Source organism: Ylistrum balloti, unplaced genomic scaffold (genome assembly GCF_031769215.1).
Source record: "Ylistrum balloti isolate Yb309-2 unplaced genomic scaffold, AGI_CSIRO_Ybal_v1 Utg369812, whole genome shotgun sequence".
NCBI classification, from domain to species: domain Eukaryota; kingdom Metazoa; phylum Mollusca; class Bivalvia; order Pectinida; family Pectinidae; genus Ylistrum; species Ylistrum balloti.
Genome location: NW_026781984.1, coordinates 249266 through 273343, shown reverse-complemented (window position 1 = coordinate 273343; position 24078 = coordinate 249266). Strand labels below are relative to the sequence as shown.

Sequence of the window (24078 nt, the reverse complement as noted above, 5' to 3'; positions counted from 1 at the left end):
TAAATCTCTCAGTATCCTAGTTCTAGGTCATTACATCCAAGAGAAAACACATCTTACTTTCTGCATCACATGCAACAGGAAATACTAGGCTTTAATGGCCGAAGAATAATCTGGAAAGCATTATTTTCAAATTTTATTCCAGTGTCAGCATTCACAATATGTACAGCTTTACACATGATAGACAGATACAAATGCCTAATATTGTCATTCAGGTTTATGCTTTGACGTAATTTATTTCCGCAGAAAAGATTTTTAACTCTTTTGGTAAAAATAAATGCAAAAACAAGAATACTGTCACACCCACCAGTTTTAACAAAAATGTTCAAAAGAATAAAGATGTATTTTTTCTGAAAATGTATTTGAACAATTCTTTTATTACTGATTTTGTTTGTGTTTTTGTAGTTTCAGTCCATCCTTGAAAATAAAACATCAAAAAACACCCCTTATTTACAGTATGTCTTCTGAGTTTTGGTCCCATCTCAAAAATGATTACTGTTTAGTTTAGATATTGCATCAAAGGGCTCTGATTTGGTATATAAAATGACTGGTTGGAGGAAATCTGTAATTTTTTGTTATGAGATGGGGGTAGGGTAAAGTCATGAACCTAATGACAGAAATCAAATGATATAAGACACTGCTATTGAAAAGGAAAATCAATCTTGTTTTCTTTTCATTTGCTTAATTAATGAGTGTTAATGAAGAAATCAACATTTCTTAATCAATATTTCAGCAATCAACTTTATTCAGATTGTCAATGTCTATGGTTTCTTGGGCAGATGGGTACTCCTTTTATTGGTCAGAGAGTTTAGACATATAAACTAGTATTTTGTACAGCCAACAATGTCGTCTCATAAATTGATAAATTCCTGAAGTGTGGCGTGAAATTAAACATAACACTCCAGTAGTGCAACTACCGGTACATAAATTATGCTGCATGCAAACTGAAACACTTCAGTTATTGATTTATTTACAAGATTTATTTAAAAAAATAGCTGACTGTGAAATTAATTTGTATATTTAGACAATAATGTTGTCACTCTCCTACTGACAATATTGCCGTAAATCCTTTAGATGTTGTGAATACTTTAATTAGTAAACTTCTCTTTTCAGACATATTTGCAAATACATGATTTTGCAAATAGAAATGACTTCAAATTTGCGGATGATGGGCTATGTCGTCAAGAATTATTTCTGTACAAATAATCGTGAGGGATTTGAATTCACGATTGACTCTCCTTGTGTATCAAATCCCCCACGAAATATAAGTAATTTACACTATCAGGAATTGTAAGTTGTGGGTAAAGTAGTACTGACTATATAACTAGTTACATGTATGTACTAGGAATTTGACCAAGTTGAATTATGCATTGTTTTGTGGGAAGACCTAGTACAAGCAGAGAATTCTGAAACTCCATTCAACACTGTAAAACATAAGTACATGTACTTAGCATACTTTATACTAGTAAAATGAAAGTTACAGTACTGGTATTTCATAATTCCTTAACATTGTTAAATTAAGAGTTAAGAAATAAGGTCTTGAAACATTCTCCAGGAAAAAGTGAAATAAAGATATCATTTTATCTTCAAAGAGATAAAAAATCTATTTATCGAAGCCATCTCACCAGGAAATTTGATGTTTCACATGAACTGAGGTCCTTAACTGATAACAATCAAAAAGAACGATTATCCTCTACCAGGATGTCTACGTGATATCCTTAGGAGTTTTCTAAAGCTTCTACACCTCCTGTCAGCAGTCTAAATTAAGCTGACCATACTTATATGCCATGGACTCGCTCCGAGTTAGTGAATTACAAACCACACATCATTGATATTCCTGGGCGATTTGACAAAATATTTGGACAGTTTCATAAAAAGTCTAGATATCAAAGAGTGTTCTGATAAGTTATGATATTCGAGCTCAGGAATTTGCAGCTGTATTGGATTATCAACATTCATTATTGTCAGCAAGCTTGTCTATAAGTCTCCATTGTTTTCAGCACACTTGGCTGTTTTAGATTGCTATTGTTGGCAAGCGTGTCTATTAATATTTGTAATTGTCAGCATGCTTGCCTAATAATATTCAATATTTTCATCACACGCTAATGTTAACAAGCTTGCCTATTAATATTCGTCATTGTCAGTGCACTTGGCTGTTTAAGTTGCTATTACTGTATTACTGTCAGCAAGATTGTCCATAAATATCCATTATTTTCATCATGCTTGGCTATTCTTTACTCGAGCATACAGGCACATAGGTAAGTTCTTCTTAATTAAATTGGCAAAGTTTTCTTCTACATCATCCTTACAATCCAACACTTCACTTCCAATCTGCAATGAAAAACGTTAAAATATCTGTATGAATTTTGATTGATGTTTCCAACAGAACCACAATACCTATAAACATATCACTGTTTTTTTTTTTTTTATAGATAATCAACAATAATAACACTTAATTCAGGTCCTCATTCTTAAGGTAAGTGGCTTCTTGGGCTTTCAAATATAGGGACTTACAAAGCATGGAATATTAAAACCAAAAAGGTTGAGCACATGGTAAATATAAAATAATGGAATAACAGGGAGACTTGATAGATATGCGGGGTTTATCACCCTATGTACTGTCAGGGTCATTTTGAGGCGGAGTATCCTCATGGCTGCTGGTGATAACTTCACCGAACAACATATGGGAGGCCTGTTACATGACATCCAGAGTAATTAAGGTGAAGTGACAAGGACACGACCGTATCAACATAAACTGGTCCATTGATAGATAAGATTGCACAATAAACATTGGATTATCACCAACAAAAGGCAGCAGTAAGTCTTCTGGTTTTGAAAGTTAAAAGCAGATGCAAGATAATTGAATATTAACCTTATTATACAACTCAGCATTAATGAAAATCTGTTTGACGTCCTCGATGACTTCCTCCACAGAACCATACACCATACACTTGAGTTTGTCTTTGACCAGCTGAAGATCCATAGGATGTTTCACAATACGATGATAATCAGGTACCTAACGATAAAAACACAAATAAGGTGAGATACACAGAATAACTATGTGAATCTAATTCCCCAAATCTCATCTTATCTCCAGTGCCTTCCCTCAGTTTTGCTAACAAGGGACAGCAATGTTAACAAGAGGCCTAAATGGTCCCGTAAGTGAACTCATAAATGGAAACAATTGGAATGAATTGTGTAAAGAGAAGAGATAAATAAGAAACATGTTTGTACAGGGTTCAGAAGAGTTTTACTTTAATACCTTTATCACCATAAACAGCATATGAATCTACCATATTTGGGTACTGAGAAGGTTTTTAAAACTTCAGTCAATTTATCTTTTTGGCCCTGCATGTCAGGCCCCTGGGGTGATCTTAAGATTTCACGTCTTCATGTCATGTGTAAGAAACTTAAATAAAATCTGTAATTTCTTCCAGAATTTTTGTTCAGAATATTTCCACATAGTTTTGTTCTCACTGAAAGCACTTACATCTTTTTTGCTGACTGGGAGTAAGAACGGCCAGGAAGATTCCATCTTCATAATATCACCTATGATCTGTTCACATATCTGTAACAGGAATGGTTGTTCAAATCTTTACCTCACACTGAAAAACGGTGGCCTTATTTTTCTTAATCCAAACAATTTCTTCCCCCAATGAAACCCAAAGAGACTGACCAATCAATTTCCTCTGTAACTTTTCGCAACAAGACAATAAGTGGATTCATTCTTTTGTTATCACTTGGCTGGGATAAATAGGCAGTTCAGTTACAATATTCTATGTCTATGGTAATTCCTTTATCACTAAATAACTTTTTTCTGCAAGTCTGTGATATAATTTTTAATATATGTGTAAATAATTTTTTCAATTATATATCCAGATGAAAAATCAAAGCAACGAAAAATGATGTGTAACTGTAATACAGAATACTTGAAGATTCCACACCTGAAAATATCAAATCAAACTTCTGATACAATTTAAATTATTGATTAAACTACGTAAAAATTTACACCTAACACTTACAAAGAGTCTTGCATGCTCCCTATATGTTTATAATTACAGAATCCCTGTACATTAAATATGATTCTTTACTTACAGACAGCTCTGATGGTGCCCGTCTAGAAGTATATGTTCTACCATCATTGAAACTTGAGTTACTGCCAACAGAAGAGCGAGATTTATCCTTTTTATTGGCGGAGCCTGGCTTTCTGCCTGGCCCGGACTTTGTAGATTTCTGTCTGCGTCCAACTTTCCTTGGTGTGTCTCCTTCCTCCTCGTCGTCCTCCTCCTCTTCTTCACTTTCATCTTCTTCCTCATCCTCCTCCTCCCCTCCTTCATCAGATGATTCGACATACTTCTTTCTTTTTGGAGCAGCTGAATGAAAGTGTTCTATGATAAGTATTTACCATCAAACTTAACAGGAATCAGAGTCACTCATGCAGGTCATCTTATAGAGAGGATTGTGTCAGTGCATGTTATCTATTTCCTGTTTTAAAGCTTAGACTGTGATTTTTAACTTAAATAACAATCCTTAATGGCTAATTTCTACGGAAGCGGAGGAAACATACTGTTCATTAATTCACCACATTTTCTTCAACACAAGGATAAGTTTTTCAAAATCAAAACAAGTAACTGAACATGACAAACTTTAGTAATCTGCAAATAAGAACAAATTTTACCTTTGCCTGATTTCTTTGCAACTTTCCGTTTCGTCCTTGACCTTGAATTTCTTTTCACTCCAGTTTTACATTCTGTACATACCCATCTTCCTCTGGAAAAAATAACACAAAGTGAGCAGGTATAGATATACTACCTAGGGATTCATGAGATATTTTGTATGGAAAATTTTTAAAAAACAAAAGTAGTCAAGGGTACGTTTTGAACTGTATCTTAGACCAATGACCATCAAACTACCTGGAGTAGAAGATTATGCAGCGATACTGTGGTGTGAACATGAACTACATCTGTTGAGGTGTTCATAAGATATCTTGTATACAAGTTTTTTATCTCTGATCATTAACCACCATCGATTAATACCAAAAATTGATGTGTGAAGCTTGCTGTGGTATGTTATGGTATGAAATGAACTAAACTTGTCCACGGATTCACAAAATGTGGCAGACAAATAGAATTTTTAAGCACTTGCCCATTGACAAAATTTGGGACAGCAAAATTTCTTGCCCTACCCTAAAACAAATGTTACAATGGAGCCAGTTGTATTCATGTGCTTACTGATGCAATCAAGCATCGCAGCTTGCATTATCATCTGAAGGAGATGCTGAGAATTTTTCCTTTAGCAAACTGTTCAGTCCGTTAATAGCTGTCAAAACAGGTGATTCTACAAATGACATTGGCTGATCATGTTTCTGGATATAATAGTTTGTACAAAGCATGTGCAGTCTATTTACTGTGTAAGATTGCATGGACTCCATGTGGAAAAGACAACAACTACAGTGAAATGTGCTAGCTTTACTTGGAGATTTCGCTGTAGTCGTAAAACTCTTACAAATAGGACACAACATAGTGGAGTGTCATTATCATTACTGTCTGAGGCCCGTTTTTAAAGGAGTCTCGCTGTTTTCTTGTCATGAATGTATTTAAGTAGTGTGTACTTTCACTCTAGCGTTTCGCTGACTACAGTATACATTATAAATTTAATGTTTAATGTTGTGTAGTGGTGGGTCAGAGTGAATATGTATTTACCTAGGAGGATGCCTCAACGGTGGGTCATGACACTCCAGATGGTACGCCGTGGGACATTCAGAACAAAAGATGAGACCTTCGTCTCCACCACATTCTGCACAATTCTCTTCATGTTCTATCTCTCCACACAATGAGTCATTGGAGTCGCTGGTGTACCCATCAATCCCTTTTCTTCTTTGCTGAATAAAAATAAATTTACAATATATCAAATCAAATCCACTAGGACACATAGAAATTATTAGAGATAGTTAGAGGTAATTGGATCATACCACACAATAAAGTGAAGTGGGTCATACCACACAATGAAGTAAAGTGGGTCATACCACAAAATGATGTTAAATATGTCATACCACACAATGAAGTGAAGTGGGTCACACCACACAATGATGTTAAATGGTTCATACCACACAATGATGTTAAATGGTTCATACCACACAATGATGTTAAATGGTTCATACCACACAATGAAGTAAAGTGGTTCATACCACACAATGAAGTAAAGTGGGTCATTACACACAATAAAGTGAACTTTTTCTAATCATAAATGACAATGTCAGTACGTTATCTTGTGATGATTAAATTCTCCTTTATCATAACGTACATATGATCTTACTTACATCATCATAGTCAACGTTGTACACTCGAGATTTCCTTCTTTGGTTCTGAGGCTGGAAAGATAACAAAGATTAGTTATACAAGTGATAAATATTGGGCATCCTGTATTCTGATTAATTAAAGGCCTTAAATATTGAACTTTTGTTCTTAGGAAATAATTTCCAATGTTATAGGTCTGCTTCAGTATACTTAGTGCACAAGGGACACAGAACCAGTCTCCCTTTGGTATCACTTACCATACAAGGAACACAGAACCAGTCTCCTTTTGGTATCACTTAACATACAAGGGACACAGAACCAGTCTCCCTTTGGTATCAATTACCATACAAGGGACACAGAACCAGTCTCCCTTTGGTATCACTTACCATACAAGAGGCACGGAACCAGTCTCCCTTTGGTATCACTTAACATACAAGAGGCACAGAACCAGTCTCCCTTTGGTATCACTTACCATACAAGAGGCACAGAACCAGTCTCCCTTTGGTATCACTTACCATACAAGAGGCACAGAACCAGTCTCCCTTTGGTATCACTTACTATACAAGAGGCACAGAACCTGTCTCCCTTTGGTATCACTTACCATACAAGAGGCACAGAACCTGTCTCCCTATCACTTACCACACAAGGGACACAGAACCTGTCTCCCTATCACTTACCATACAAGAGGCACAGAACCAGTCTCCTTTTGGTATCTCCACAAGAGCTGGTCTGAGACAATACATATGGAAAGGCTGATTACACTCGTCACACAATAACAGTTTCTGTTCCTCTCCCTTTTTCCGGCATATTTTACATTTCTGTTAAAATAAAGGGCAGCCATTGTTTCATTTCCTAACAACACTGACATTTCAGAAAAAGGATATACACATCAACATGTTCTTCAGTATATGACAATGAAACTTGAAACTATCTAAATCAGTCCATAATTATGATGTGAAGGTGGACAATCAAGAGATAAAATGTTGAAGACGATTTCAAATATACATTAACTTAATACCAAAGCACACCAGTTGTAGCTCTATCATCATCACATCAACAGAAAGCCAGTTATTTAAAAAATTTCCAATTTACGCATAACTCGAAACATTACGATCTAGAAAAAGTGAAAATTAAGATCTGGTGAAAGTTTTAATGGGTAATACACTCACTGCGTTCTCTGCTGATTTTTCCCATTTGATACTGTTATCTAGAATACCCATGAGGACATGAAGTCGGGACAACGTTGACGCACTCTCTACAGCTTCACGCCACTCTACTATTCCAGCTATCTCCTTCTCTTCCTCTTCATTCTCTACAATAAGTAAAATAATAAGTAAATCTACTTCCTCGACTGCTATCAGGTCAGTTTACCAGATATTTATGTTCATATGTTTGTTTATAACAGATTGTGGACACAAATCAGGTGTAGAATTTGACGTATGATACTATGGCAGGGTTTTCCATAATTTTGTTAGTAGCAGGCTGTGTAGTGAAAGTAGGAGGCTGGCCTGCTGTGTACATGTAGTCGTGTATGGAACATTATTACGGAACTGGATTGGTGTAGGCGGCCAAATGATCAAAGTAGCCGGTCAAATTGGCCGGCCACCGGCTCTTATTGAAAACCCTGTATGGAGTAATTATGAACCAGGTCTGTTGAGAGGTTCTCAAAATATGACACAGATTCTGAACGAAACATGTGATGCAATAGACATCCTGTATATAAACATATACATTATTTTCAAGTTTTCATAAGATGTAAACTTGTTGTATTATGCAAATATCAATCAGCAAATATCAAGAGCAAATCAACTGTGTAAAACATGGGGGTTCCACTGGCTGCCTTACACAGGAGTAGATACAAGATTATATCCAAACATGCATACATAAGTTTATTCCATTTAATAAATCACAGGAGATTCAATTAACTTTTTTTCGAAATCCAACTTAAATGTCAAATTTTGCAATGATTTTTACAATTTAGAGGAACATTAAAATGCTACAGATTCAAACCTTCTACTTCTTTCTCTTCTTTCACTTCCGTCATCTCTGTCACCTTTGCTTTCTTCTTCCTTTCACCCATAATTCCCTGAAGGAATTTCTTGGATACGTTTTCTTGTGTCTCAATCATCAGTTTAGCCTGAGAGAATATTAAACAAAATATCTGTAACTACCATACATCATATTTGGACAGAGGAACTGTGGCTTTGCTTTCCAAACATGAAAATACTTATATCATTTAACATGTTGTATAGAAAACACACTTCAATAAATTTCCAAATATAAATAGTTGCTAGTTACTAATGCTATGGTTTAATGGTTGCCTGAATTGTAATATATATTGTAAACGTAATAACAATGAAACCAAGCAAGATAAAATATATATCAAGGGGATTTCCACAACAAGTTGAAACATTTCTGGTTGTTCTGTGCTTTTAAAGAACTTATTCTAATGACTTTTAAAAACTATCATTAGCTTCATAATATATCTACTGTGGTCAGTTTGGACAGGCAAAATTGGTGGGAATACTCCCAACCAAGCTATATAAATATAACGTATACAGAAATCTGGAACTGAAAGGTCACTGGATCCTAGATTTTATGTAGAGTATACAGAGTAAATACCCTAGTGTGTATCCTGTTCACTAAAATTTCTGCTTGGGTTATAAATTTTATCACTCATGAATGTTTGTTAACAGATTAAGCTATATCTATAAAGAATTTCTGCAAATGGAATATCATACATTTGTTTAAATATTAAATTGAGGTGTACGATTTCCATGAGAACACGATTGGTTGATTTTCTTCAAAAGCATAGTATGAAATCCTAACTTGTGGGGAATCTCCTGTTAAAATTCAAGGCTTAACTGTGAATGGACAACAAAATCATATTAAACATTATGAATATATAAGTGTTATTCTATACTCTTCACAGAGCTGCCTTCATCAACATGTAACACAACTTACAAATTCTGAAACATCTGATGCTGTCTCAAGTCCAGATTCCCAAGTATCAAAGTTATCTACCCCTCCTAATCCGCCATAGCGCAATTTTGTCTCTGTATCCAAAAGTTCCTGCAATGAAAATAAATATAATTCTTTATGGTGAACCAAGTAACCTATTTCATTGATGATTAATGGTTTTTTTAATTCTCAAATGGGTTTAATTGAATTTCAGAATTGAAAATGTGGTTGGATAAACCCCTGATAAATATTACCCAACTGAGACTGCCTATCTACTTTTTTAAGTAATAGTCTCAGTATTCAATCTACAATTTATTTCCACAAGTCCTTTTCAACTTCATCGCTAAAAAAATGGGTTCCGCAATGGAAAATATTAAGTGTTTCTAGAAATTCTATGAGTCACATTTTATGAGTATAGGACTCGAAACTCACATGTAGATTGATCACTGAAATCTAACTAAAGTTGCTGTTGGCGTTCAAATATCTATAAAGGGAGACAACTCTATGGATTTTTCAACAACATGTGCAGCCAAAATTGCAAGCAATAGCAGAATACACTGAAACTAGGGTTATACCTACTGTATTTAGTGTATGATATATGATCAATCATTAAGCAATTAACATTAATCTGTAAAATAAAATATCACAATAAGCATGTTTCACTGTATATTACCTGTCTGAATCCATCCAACATTTCTTTGTCACCATCAGAATCTCTCAGCTCACACACAGCTCTGATCAACATAAAACAATCTTGGTATTATTCATTAGTGATATTCTCCACGTTGATGTATCCTATTTTTTCTATCACACTCGGAAAAATTCAGTAAAAATATAAATGTCTCATTATATGGGGGCTTTAATTAGCATAAAATGACAAGACTTAGTATATACCATTCTGGTGAGCAAATAAATAAAGTAACAAGCTTCAAATAATTTACAGCAAAAACTGATAACAGAATTTCACTTCACATGCTTTAAAACCATATATTTTTGTGGGGCTCACTTTTCGTGGTTTTTCAAAATACAGTTTCAATTTTGTGGACATTTGATTTTGTAAATAGCTATAACTTGTACTTGTTTCAAAATTTAGGCCCTTAGCATCACTGATGAGTCCTAGAAGGACGAAACAGCTGTATGATAAAGTTTAATTCATTGTTTGGCTCTACTGCATCTCACTCTTAATTATGAAAAGGTGCTATTTACTTGTGCTGTCTTTTGTACAGTCTTTAATAGATTGTAAACAAATGAATTTATAAATTAAAGTGCAGCAACGAAATAAATGAAAATAAATTGCCCACAAAATTTAATGATTTTGTAGTTCATTGTCACTTTTCCAAATCCCATAAAAAACAGAACAAAGTTACAAATGGTCATTATAATGATTTAGATAAAAGTCTTCTCTACAATATTACCTTTTACTCTGATTAACACCTAAACATATATCTGCGTATCGGTTCTGGAGTTCTTTCTTCAGTGTACTCTCTCGGTAGCCTTGTGGATGGAGGCTGTCTAACAATTCATCCACTTCTGTTTTATTGGAGTAGGTAAACCATAAATTTTGACCACAATGTGGAATTCTAAAAAATAAAAAAGAACGAAACCTTGTAATGTTGCAGTGACTCAGTCTATTGTAGCAACAAAAGTTATCACTATTAAACTACAGGATAACAATATTTGACAGATTTTTTCCGTCTTTTTCTCATTTCCATTTCTCTCTCTTTCTCTCCTTTTAAAGGCATCTTGTTTTCACCAATGATGAATTTATTTAAGTTAAAGATATTCACCAAACTTTATAAGAGATTTAAATAACGTGCGTTGAAGGATTTCGCAAACGTTAGAACACAACATTATAAGCTTAACAGTCATGTGTAGGAAGATCAATATGGGCACAAATCCTTGAGATGAAGACACTAGCATCCAGAGTAGGGTCAGACACAGGTTTTTCTTTTTACTTAAAAAGAATTAAATTTTACACAGAAGATTCTATATCAAAAAGGCTGGTCAACAACACACTTACGTAGTTTCAATATTTCGATTTCGTCGCTCTTCATCCTTACTTCCTGTGTTAGTTGAAGTGTCGGAGTCATCGCTCTCCCAATTAGACGACCCTGCCTTTCTAGTGCAGTAATCAATGTTCTCATTCACCCAGCCTATCACAGAAAAAAAACTCAGCGATAACTTAATATTTATCTTTCATAAGAATGAACATACATATTTTCATAATCCTAAGTCATAATCGCAAGAAAATATATGATTATGGACTTACTATATTTTTCAATATGTTTGAGGATGCAGTAAGTCAATGAAAATAAGTACTCTGAGAATGAATATCAGTCAAGACAAGGCGGCAACTATATGCTCTCCCGAAAATGTTTTGGAAGCATAAAAAAAAGTCAATCTCATTACTTCCACAAAACAAATCCCTTTTGCATGAAGTTTTGATGGGAAATTTGAGCCTTTAGAAATAAAATCTTTATATCACAGAACTTCCTTGTTACAAGAGTATCAACACATATGACATATATTTTGGTTGACTGAAGGTTCTCAATGCTTTCATTTTGACATAATACATCATACATCATCATGTGTAATTACCATAGAGAGAGATTTTAGACCGAAAATTCTGCCAACATTGATTTTGTTTCAATTTAATTAGATATAGTTTGCAAATATTTGCAAAATCAATTAAGTTATGTGATGAACAGAATGTTCCATTTGTTTCAATTTCCGTGAGATTCGCGAAACTCGTCCCAGATTACTCATTTTACCTCAGAGACTTAGTAAAATAAATAATTTCAACTGGTTTCATAAATTTCATTTCAAACTTGTGCAAGATCCTCTATACATAGAAGAAGGCAATTTGAATCCTATGGAAAAATTTTAAAAGACACACCTTTCTCTATGAAGAGGCCAGGAGTTACCCCAGAGAAAACCCAGTAGCGACTGTGATTCCTGTCCGTCCCTACGGGTGTATGGCGAAGTACAGACTTAGCAAGGGTTATTCCATTCTGGAAAAAAAAATTACATGAAATATACATGTACATAAAAACCAAAATATATCATTTCACATTTGCATTATTCAAAAATACTCTTAACATGACAAGAATTTCTTAACAAATTCAACAAATCTATGCTAAAACCATGCAAGCTGTGAGTTGTTCACAAAATCTTTAGATGGTATTTTCTGTTCAAAATTTCTTCCAACACAATACTTTTATAGATGTCGGTCTCATTGATCTTTATTTTTTAAGGATAGAAATTTTAAAGGAAACAATATCACTTTAATTTCAATATTTCAACAAGGAAGGTGTTTACTTTCAATCATTTTGTGGGTACATTTAATAAATGAATTTATATGTCCATGAACTGTTCAAATTAATAGAAGTCGATTTATTAAGCTGCATTTATCCATGAAATTAAGTGTCCACAAAAAGTAATTATTTGAAAAAAAAAAACCCCACAAAAACAGAGGCCCATGAAAATATTTTATGAACAGAATCAGACAAAACTTTTTTGACTCCCATGTTACACTTAAAGCTAAGTAATGAAATGTTAGGTGATGGGTAAATTGGTAAAAACTTACAACAAATTCTTTTTCAAAGTCTTCTCTCTGTTTCTGTTTCCTGTATTCTTCATATTCTTTTTCTCTCCTGTTAACAACAAACATAAAAACATTCAATCTAAAAAGTTTTCGGAAGGGATGCCCAGGAAAAGAGAGCTAGGCCCTGATGGTACGTAATCACCTTGTGACAGCTTGTTACTTCTGAACTTGGGAATTTATGTAACTGGATGTACTTATAAACCTCTTGTAAATACAAGCTTAAAATTTTACAACATTATGCGACCTCTCAGGCTGAATTTCCTACCTTTCATCTCTCATTTTTAAATATTGAAAAAATATTGGCTACCAAGGATGCCCTATTTTACAAAATATGTACACATTATATAATTGTATGACATTAATTGGGAAGGGACATGTGACATTTCTACGTGCACGTGCCTGTATTGCATGGGTGGGTGTGTAATACAAGAACAGTGAACCTGAGTGTGGAATGAGAGAAATATTTATCATGATACTAAGAACTATTACTAGCTGAACCACACAACATGCTGAAGATTTTTTCAGAAGTCTTACTGTTTTCTGGTTTCATATTGTCGCTGTTCTTTCTCAGCAGCAGCTTTCGCAGCATTAATGCGACGTCGTTTCACTACAGAAGCCAAGTCATCTCCATCCTCTGTAGAGTCTGCAGAAATAGGTTCAGGAGTGGCAGGCTTTGAAGAGTCACTCTGATCAGCAGATGTCTGACCATAGAAGTGAGATATAGTCAAACCTGAAGAGGAGAACACAAATTAATTACACACATCACACTTATACCATAACCTTAAATATGTACACTGTGTTATTGAAATAACATCACTGAATTTTCATCATTAGAAACAATGTAACTTTAACTTGTGTGACAGACATTTGATGAATTTCAATAGGACTTTTCCAAATTAGTTTAAAACATTTGTAACATTAAACAAAAATCTTCAATACAAACTGTAAATTTTTTGTTTGTCTATAAGTTATCGACTATTACTTGATTTGTCCTCCTTTGTTTTATTCCTCTCTGGTTCTTTCTGAGCCTGTTCAGCTTTCTCTTTTTTACTCTGTTCCTTTTCTTTCTTTAATTCTGTATTCTTTACTTTAAGCACCGCAAGTCTCTTCCTCCTGTACAAAAAATACAAAAACTTTTAAAAATTCTGAAAATCTACAAGGCTATTTCAGTAAAACACTTATCTGACCTAAGGACTCTTCATAAACAAGTTCTATCCATAGTTTGGTTTTTGAAAATTATCAGTTAAATTGTATGGGTGGTACCTCGAAACATAAGCTGAGGTCCTTGGATGGTATGGACAGTCAACAGAACATTGACATTTGTCTGTGAGACAATGTCCAGAGAAAGGACAAGTCACAGAGACGAGAAACCTGTAACCAACCAATCAACCGACCAACCAAGACGGTATGGATATTTGACTGGAATAGTCTTATACCTACAGCCCCATTTATCAATATCATTTTCCCTCAGGCAGTGGAAGACTTCACAAATCTCTTCAACTGTGAAAGGCATGGTACAGTCAATATCACAAACACAAAGTTCAATTTCAAACTGTTAATCCAGTGAAACAAACTTAGGACATCCATTTTTGTTAAACATTACTCACACCATTGAAAGGGACTAAATGGCTAGATTTCATTATTTCTTTCCATGCATTTGATTTTTGGAAAGTGTAAAATTAGGCTATTCACAAAATTATAGCACTTTCTGAGAAAAATTGATAAAGATTATCAGCTTGAAATTAACAGTGGTTGACACATGCTGATGTGTCTACCGACATTTGCTGTTTTGATCAGAGATAGCTGAGGTTGTTACACTCTCCGAACTGTTATGAAATACATTAGTGTTGAGTCAGTCATATTTTATTTTCAGTTTTAATACTGACCATAGTTTAGAGGCCTCTGTTTGTTTCTCTTCCATGTAGTCCTGTACGGAATAAGTCCCCATGATCCTCTGACACAGACCTTTCAGAATCTGTATCTTCTGGGCCAGATCTAATTGATATAACTCTTGTGACTCCAGCAGCTGTAGCAAGGCATCAGACTGGAAAAACAATTCATCGCAGTGTCAGAACACTTACTTGGGATATATTCTGTAAACACAGATGTATAATATGCTTCATACAGCTGATTGATTGTTCACATTTTGACATCAGATCTTTAAAATGCTAATTCAGCATTTGCCTCAGTCTAAGAAAATGCTGTTTTCACAAAAGTTTGCACAAGTTTAATATATGATAAACAGAATCTTACACTTGATTCCATTCCATATGTGATTTATGAAACTTGTCACAATTTGTTTTTATTTCGCCTTGCCAGGGGCTTGATAAAATGAAAAATATTCTAAGATTTGATTGATGGATTCCACATAAAGCTTATGGAAAATCCTCTATTTCTGATGTAATGACCTCTACTGATTTCGTCAGTTAAGGCCACATTTATAAATGTCTCCGTTTGTTTTCACAAGACCTCATCATACACATGGAGTTCTTGAAAAGTGCAAAATTTTATCAGGCTGCTCAAAGCTATTGAGGTCACTATTCTGAATCTTAATTCAAATTAATGTCATGAAATGTTTACCAACTTAGAGATCCAAACTTGACCTTCACATTTGACCCAGTTTCCTTCACCATTGGTCTGACGATTCTTTGATTTTGAAATTTTTTTCCCTGGACGTAAATTTTGTCTTCCAGATTGACAACTTTCGCCAGTTGATCTAAATCTTCCTTTTTGACCTGATACCAGTATTTGTTGGATTCAGACCATTTTTTTTTCAAAACATCATACAGAACTCCAAAAGATCAGGTACATTCAAGGTTGACCATACAAGTTTCACTGTAGTCATTGATATGATTCTGTTTCCTTCCTATATGATGTTACCAGCATGGAGATATAAAATTGTTTTTGGCTGGGTTAAATATAAACCAACCGAGTGCAAAATACATCACAATTTTGTTTAATATGCAGCCCCAGTAATCACATAAAATTACAGGATAAATTAATACAATAATTAACAGCAATAAATAATAATTGTTTACTATCATTGGATTTTTATTCTTATATACTTCTTTAACTTACAACTTCAACATCTTCTTCATCCTCGTAGGCATTATCATTGTCATCCTGTCGTCGGAGACAGAGCCGAGTCAATTCAGATGCCGTACAGGGATTCACAGGAATGTCTGACAGAGGTACGCGGATCTCCTGGTAATCCTTCAACAGATAAATATAAAAGTTTGTTGATAATCAGCTCACACTTTTAACACTTAACAAGATTTACATACAGTGTTAAGTCTATTGATAACCCAAACCTAATAATCTGATTTCATAATCAGCAGAGTTTTAATCCTTAAACAGAAAAACATTAATTCATAACTTAATTTTCCCAATTTCTATCTGAATACCTAAAGTTTATCATCAATAAATAAATTTTTTACCAGTTGTCTACAGTGTTTCTCACACAGTTACTTTCACATAACCTGAAAAAATAATCACTTTATTTGATATCAAAGACTGATAACAATCACTATTCAGACCATCTTGGTGTACTGTATAGCTGGAAATTTTCATGTGTAAAATGTTTTCAGCGATTTTTCTATTGAAATGATAAAATCATATTTGAATGAACTAAAATTCTGTGATGTTGATATATAAGAACCTTTAATACACACTTCTTATTATTGAAACAGATTAATTTTTTGTCACCTTATAAATGTACTGCGAAACAACACAAATATCAACCCTGCGAAAGTAACTGGCTATACAATATTTGAAGTTTTTCATGATTCTGTCGTCAGACTAATATTAAACATTCTGTCGTCAGACTAATATTAAACAAGTTGGACTGAAGTTGACTAAAACGAAATCCCAACATCACCAACAGGAAGATTTTAAACTGTGACTGAGGAAGTATACCTCTGCAATTTCATCCTGCAATAGAGTCTGAAGAAGAACCACTAAGGCACGCGACAGATAGGTGAACCCTTCATTTCCACTGGACAAGGCTTTCATCAGTGCATCTGAAACAGACATAAATAAATGAAGGAATAAATTATATTCATAATCAGTTTCAGTAACAATATTTTATGTGTTATCATTAAACTAAATGCGCCCAATGGTATAACTTTATTGACTTATCATCAGTTTTCATCAGACTCGAGCTGCTTTGAACATAACCAGTGCATATGGGGTAATTTCCATCTGACAGAAACTGCTTTAAACCTTACCAGTGCGTATGGGGTAATTTCCATCTGACAGAAACTGCTTTAAACCTTACCAGTGCGTATGGGGTAATTTTCATCTGGCATCAGTAAGCCAGAGTAACAGCTGATGAACTCGGCAACCAAAGCCACATCACCAAACATCTCATTAGGAAATCCATCAGGAGTAGGAACAAGTTTAGGAGCAGGAAGTGGCTTCCCTGTCAGGGTTTGATCTTCATATTTCTGCAATATTTCAAACATTTTTACAAGTTATGCAAATAATTTGTTATCAAACACAAGAAAAGTAACTTTCTGATTGAATAAACTAATATCATAAATCTGAAATAAGATACTTCAATATTTCTGTTTTCATTAAAAAATGTTCTAACCTTTTTTAACTCTCTCAATCTTTCTTTGTTTTTCTCCTTCATCTCCTGTTTCCTTTCATCACGTTTTCGTTTCAAATTTTCCTGCTTTTCCTTCATATAAGCTTCTCTTTGTTCGGGTGTCATGCGGCTCCTGGGAAAAACATATGAATTTTCTTTGATAAAGAATAATTCCTGATGTTGATTAAAGTTGCATGAAACAGATTACCAAATATTCATATGATAATGGGAACCATTTTACAGAGATCGTTTACATCATTATCCCAATATTGTTGTAAATATTTATTTTTCCTGTTCCTTCACAAAATTTGTATGTTTTGATACTGTTGATTAACCAAAATTGACAATTAAGTACTATTCAGGACCCCATGAGGGTGAGTAAACAGATTTTATTTTATATCACAATGGTACCCTGCAACTAAAAACAAAAATTTGAGGGGGTGTACACCACAACACAAAAATTATTTTTCTGAAGAATACACAACTGAAATTGCTTCAACAAGTAAAGAAAAACTTACAATTTCTTTTTTTCAGCAAGGAGCTCATATTTGCGTTCCACACTTTCCTTGATCTGCGGTGGTAAACGTTTCCTCTGTGGTGAAGTGAGAATTTTAGCGGCCTGTTGTACAAACAATTTAAACTTGGCCTGGTCCTCCATCTTGTGAGCTCGAACCATCTTGGACACTATAGCAGGAGTCCTTGGTGGTGACATCACTTTCTTTCGGTCTGGCGTCTTTGCTCCTTTATCTGGTGTGTTGCTGTTATTGCACGTTGACCTTTTCTTTTCTGGAGTTTTCAATCCTTTCTTTTTTGACATTTCAAAGAGTGTCATCTGCTTCATACTCTGTTGAAAAATGATAACACAGAAAAATAAAACTATTTTTTTTTCAAAATACGAAAATGGCACGATATTAAAGCCTGTATCACAGCTATTATATCTGTTTTTTTCTGTTAAAACTGATATGGGAAAGGGAGAATATGGCAATATCAACTACTCATTAATTGATTACAAATTAAGTTGTATGTTAATACAGTGACAGACAGACAAACTGACCTTTCAAAACAACTGACAGCATGGGTAAACTACAGGTGACCTGACATGACACAACTATAACACAGAACCTACATAACTTCACAACTGAAGACATCTGATCAACAAGAGTGTGTTGAAAACTACAAGTAATCATGCTCATATTAGATGAAAACTACAAATACTATACAGCTGAAAAGTTTCGCATGTCTACATTTTCATAACTACAAATTCTATATAGCTGAAAAGTTTCGCATGTCTACATTTTTTTTTAGAGCAATCAAATAATATCATAATAACCTATAAATTTGGGATGTAAAAAGACATCTAATATACATTGTCTCATTACTCATGGATTCATTTTTTACAGTCATATCAATGTATCACAAAATACATTGATAGATCTTAAAGCGAGTCCCAAGTCCTAAATCAGTACTTCACAAAAAGATTTTCCTTGCCAAATAAAAAAAAAATCTACACCAAATCTTACTGATTTGCTGTAAGTAAAATTGAAAGATGCAATATTTAGTGATGCAGTAGACAGTACATACCTTTTTAGGAGACTGTTTCAGCTTTGACAACGGCTGATCATCGTCACTATCCAAATCAATGACCTTCCTTTTATTTGGGGTACTTTTGCTGTCGTTTGTTTTTTTCTTGTCCAGTTGAGATTTTTTGGTTTTCTTCGGAGCTTTTTTCTTGTCCTTTTCCTTTTTAGATGATTTTTTGGTGTCCTTCTTTTGTGATGATGATGTCTTCATTTCTTTTTTCGGTGATGATTTTTTTGTTGGAGATTTGTTTTTTGTTGGTGAAATTTGGAGCTTTGCCAGAGGACAATCCTCGTCACTGCTAGAGTCTGTGGCTAATTCTATTATTTCAGGAGTCTTGTACTTTTTAGGCGACTTTTTAGGAGAAGTTTTGTCACTGATTTTCAATTTTGTCACCGATGAGGACTTTTTAAGAGATGATCCAGTTAACTTTGTCTGTTTTGTTTTATCATTGTCTTTGTTTTTCTTTGCACTGTTGACCTTGTCAATCTTTGCCTTCTTTGAGGCTGAACCAGGTTGTAAGGAGAGTTTTCGTTTTTTAGAAACAGGTTCACTCTCAACTTTGTTGTTCATTTCTGCTGTCTGTAAATTATCAGAAAATACTTTAAAATTACACCTGAATGTCCGGATTTTAGATCTTGGATTCTAAACGGAAAAGCAGTAATAACATTGTGCAACTGAACACAGTTTGTCTCTTTACATTTTTTATTTTGATGATTCACCTAGTTGTCCACCAAGAGCAAAACAAATTCACATAAAATCTTCACACCCCAATAAAAAATAGTAAAAATAGAAATTGTATTCCAATACGTAGTCAGCCGAGATCTGACCCATGCTAAATAGAAAAATTGGTTTCTAGGATACCGAAATGAGCATACAGGTTTCCATACTTTTGGTTTCAGTTTAGAATTAAGAACAAAATAAACAATGAATTTTAAGGAATCTCAACAGATGTAAACATAAACAAAATGGAGAACAAATACTCCAGATGACCTCCACATACACACAGTGACTAGGTTGTTTTGCTTTCATGGAATACTTACTTTGATAGGAGAGAGCAAGAAGTGAGCAAATTTGTTGGGTAGACCAAATTCTTTGACCCGGATTTCATCCACCACCCATGGACTTGTCTGGTTCTGCCCTACCCTCAGGGCATTGGCTCGGATAAAAAACCTTAGTAACTCTTTGGACGGCACTTTCTCCTGTCGACTACAGACACAGAAAAAATAACGTATATAATAGGGCGCTCAGAGTTTCATAAGGATGTTATTTAAAAAAGCTATCAAATAAGACAGAATTTGTATACAAATTTAACTTCAGCTTCTTTAAATAAAATTTCAGTTTCCTTTAAAATTGGAAAACAGCAAAGTTTTTGGCCAGGGAGGACAGTCTGTTTTTGACTGTGAAAAAAGGGCAAAAATAGTTCCTAATTAGTAAAGATTACGTGATTTTTGGGACTCAGATAATAAAGTTCAGGACTCATGCTTTTCCTTTGCAATTCCTTTAACTTTTCAAGATCCCAATATAAAAGACTCATCAAAAAATTCCGATAACTGCGACACCATGTCACACTGAAGCCAATTAATTTAATTATTTTTCAGAGGGCAAATAATTTATGCTGATTTTTTCAATCTAACAATGAAGTTTTATAACTGGAAAATCATATTATGATTTACCACAGAAATACTACATGTATTACCCGATGTCCACAGCTGGAATTTCATTAATGACTTTGTCTTCTTCTTCTAAACGCAGACTGTACTTGTAGGGCAGCAACTTAAAAGAAGAATATCAAAGACATATTGATAATACCATAGAAATCTTCATATCAGGATGGTTACATCAAATCACAACGACTACATAAATTTGATTCTATTATCTTCGTGTGTGTGATTTCAACAATCTTGACAAGTCTGAAGTCTGAGTAATTTCCTACTGATTGTTAGATTGTAGTCCAATTGTTGATAGTCAAAGTCACCAATTTTAGCAGTGGTGGTAGTCACACAGGACTCAACTGTACATCTATAACAAGAATACATGGTCAGTGTTTTAAAACATCAGCAGAATTTTCAGGCTTGCCACTTTCGTCTTTCTATTCCAAGCCAAAATATAGCTTATATTTTAAGATACTGACCATGTATTCTATTTATCCTGCAACATTGTTTGAAAATCTCACTATTGAAACTTAAACAGTTTTGTTGTTCAATCTGTGTTTACTTGACATTGACTTTACACTAAATTTTGTCTGATGACAGACGTCCAAGAAATTGCTCTGCATGGGAACATAGTTTCAAACTTCATCAGATATAACAGTGAATGTTCATAAATCAACTTGTTCATTACAACATGTAAAATCGCTGATTTCTAATGTAAAATTTAAGTAAATTCTGATTCTGAAAGCAGTGCTGTCAAATTACCGCACATGCTAAAATTCCCACAATAGCGGTGCCAGTTACAAGATCCATTCCTAAACATTACCTTTGGAGGCAGCCATTTCTGTGGCGAGCTGTTACTATCCTCCGCAGAATTTTCCTTGTCACTTGAAGGCGAGTTACAATTACTTGTAGGATTTGCCTGTGAGTGAAAATTTGTACATCATTTCTTTGTCATATTTGTTTCATGATTTCTCCTCCTCACGAAATTTTGAATTCGAGTGAAAAGCAAATTATTTTTTAATAACATTGTTGGGGATGGGAGAAAAAATGCTGTCACAATATCTGGCAGGGATGACACCTCAAATATTTTCAATCAATACAATATATAAATTCTCTATTGAATAATGAAGTAGATTTTCAATCTGATCAAACTCCTATTTCGTTTGCAGCATTTTACTTACTTCAATACCAGCTTTGTTGATTTTGATAACGTGACCTTTTATCCTGAAAATCAGAAACATAAATTAGACAAATTTTTCAAAATCAATTTCTTTTAAAATTAATCTTGATTGTTATTAAAATGGATCATTTACATGGAATTAATATGTCTTAAAGTATGTTACTGCTTGAAATTACACGGAGAGTATAAATGATGACAGGTAAGGTCATTTGATAAGTGGAATGGTCACATCATCTATCACCACATGTCCATTCCAGGGTCAATTTTAGACACCAGATCACCATTCTAGCCTGTACATTACATGACACGAGTCTGGATATATTATTCATCACTGAATAAAATAGTTTATCCTGGGAGTGAAGATTTCTGTTGGTGGGAGTTGATAAATTGTCTTCCCCCTCCCCTTTCCTTTCCATTATTTTTTTTTATTCTGATGGGGCTTAATATCAACCACTTCAAAATATATTTCTGGTCCCGTATTGGCCACTTCTCAAATCAATTTTGGTTTTTCATTGTTCCCCAAAGAAACCAATATTTAGCAGGCAACCAAATACCGCAGTTTGCCTCTATCAATTCAACCAGTATGCAAACTTATTAGAGTGCTGTTTAAAAGACAGTGAAATAAATTGGTCATTTTTTGCTATTGGAGTTATGAACTACAGCTTACAATTTCCCTGCTGATTTGACTTTCAGAGTCACTGTTTCGCCAACAGACAGGACCTGTTGTAGTAAAAGCCAAGCTTGATCAACAAGCGTATCCAATGTCAAGGTACCTGAAAAATTAATAAATATTGAAAATGATCCAACTAGGTTGTGAAACAGACATACATAAATATATCACAGAATAAAACATTTACAAATAAACAAATAGCACCTTTTAAATAAAACAGTTTCTAAATGCTAAAGTCCTGCTTTCAGTTTCAAAGATAATTTCTGTATCATTTCTGCATCATTGATTATCACCTTATGGTAGATTTCTGCCAATATATAGTGAAATAGAATAATTATTGCAAAATGCTTAAAACAAAATAAGATACGACTATTTATGTAGGCTGATGTAAATTTTCCTTAAAACTCTAATAAAATGACATGTAACACATGTAAGAACTTACTATGATGAACAAGTTCCAAAACAGGTTTATGGTGAAAACTCGGGAACTGCTGCTTCAGAGACTTGAAGACGATTTTCTCAGAATTCCAGGCTTCCTGATGAGTCAGACTGGTGTGACCAGTAACACGACAAGTCCATATACGTTCGTTATACCAGGCAGATCGCTCATCAAACTCTCTGAGAAGTGTTAGGGATTAACAATTCTTTGATAGAAAGAAAATAATTAAAGACAGTTGTTCGTAAGTTTGGGTAAATACTTAAGCTGAATAAAAAGCATGTTGATGTTATCAATGTTTTATAATCTACATTCTAAATATTTGCTTGTAAACACAAGTCTCCATTTTCCCCCTTATACTCCTACATCTGTAGGGCATGTAGTATAGGGTACACTTCACTAAACTTATTTTTTCAAAAATATCACAAATGTCTCTGATCTAAACCGATGAATAAGTGCTTAGATTTGGAAATTCAAATTAACAAAATAAAATTGACAAACTTCAGAGGCAACAACGCGCTAGAAAACCCAGATGCGTTTTAGGCCGAGCGACCACCTTTCAGTGCAAGTACAATGAAAATGGCGGCAAAATCATGGAAAAATGATCGCTTTAATTCGATCAATTTTTGGCATTTCTATCATAAGGATATTGTTGGGTATTGTGTAAAAAACACCCAGAGTCCCCTCCCCCGGGCCCACGTGATCACCTTAGTGACGTAAACACGCTTTTATCGAAAAACTGACAAAAATGCCGGTAAAGTTTTTTCTTGACTAAAGCATAATATTATTGCCAAAATCTGATTTCAAAATTATCAGAACCTATCAACAAAAATAATGGGAAAGTTTCCTGGTGATCCATTCAATAGTTTTACAGAAATCCGTCAATTATGTGATTGTGTTGTTCATTTCAATGTACGCCGCCATCTTGGTTCGTACAGGTGATTGTTACAAAAGATACTTCTGTGATCGGAACTGTTCCTTAGAATGTGTGACGGTGTAGACTTTCTCATCTGATCGGATATCCTTCAGAGGCTTCGCACTGACGAAAATCTTCTTACCTAAGAGTGGCATAATTAATTTATCCCATTAAAAATGAGTAAACCTTCAGGTGTT

General features: G+C 34.2%; 1 protein-coding gene across 1 annotated transcript; it reads right to left on the bottom strand.

Annotated features, from left to right (window-relative positions):
* Positions 1-1552: 1552 nt before the first annotated feature.
* On the bottom strand, positions 1553-24036 carry LOC132544874 (tyrosine-protein kinase BAZ1B-like). Its single transcript, XM_060208527.1, has 32 exons — positions 23924-24036; positions 22972-23147; positions 22527-22632; positions 21861-21903; positions 21503-21598; positions 20724-20800; positions 20068-20233; positions 19028-19606; positions 17965-18290; positions 17450-17579; positions 17135-17303; positions 16774-16877; positions 15937-16071; positions 14745-14902; positions 13835-13971; positions 13393-13588; positions 12841-12907; positions 12151-12265; positions 11275-11407; positions 10670-10834; positions 9928-9988; positions 9258-9365; positions 8304-8430; positions 7463-7605; positions 6971-7111; positions 6317-6367; positions 5700-5878; positions 4676-4767; positions 4093-4370; positions 3488-3565; positions 2870-3013; positions 1553-2328 (listed from the first exon to the last, which is right to left on the bottom strand). Exons 1-32 carry the CDS (start codon positions 24034-24036, stop codon positions 2215-2217), a joined length of 4707 nt encoding a protein of 1568 aa, XP_060064510.1. The 3' UTR covers positions 1553-2214.
* Between the last annotated feature and the right edge of the window lie 42 nt (positions 24037-24078).

What these genes read in the sequence shown, in the direction of transcription:
- LOC132544874 (XM_060208527.1), bottom strand. Translation starts at nt 24,036, where the DNA reads ATGCCACTCTTAGGTAAGAAGATTTTCGTCAGTGCGAAGCCTCTGAAG. An exon ending in AATCGAAATATTGAAACTAC is followed by an intron (nt 10,835 to 11,274) that starts GTAAGTGTGTTG and finishes TTTATTTTTTAG; the next exon opens with AATTCCACATTGTGGTCAAA. An exon ending in AAAAATCAGCAGAGAACGCA is followed by an intron (nt 7,112 to 7,462) that starts GTGAGTGTATTA and finishes TTATTTTAACAG; the next exon opens with AAATGTAAAATATGCCGGAA.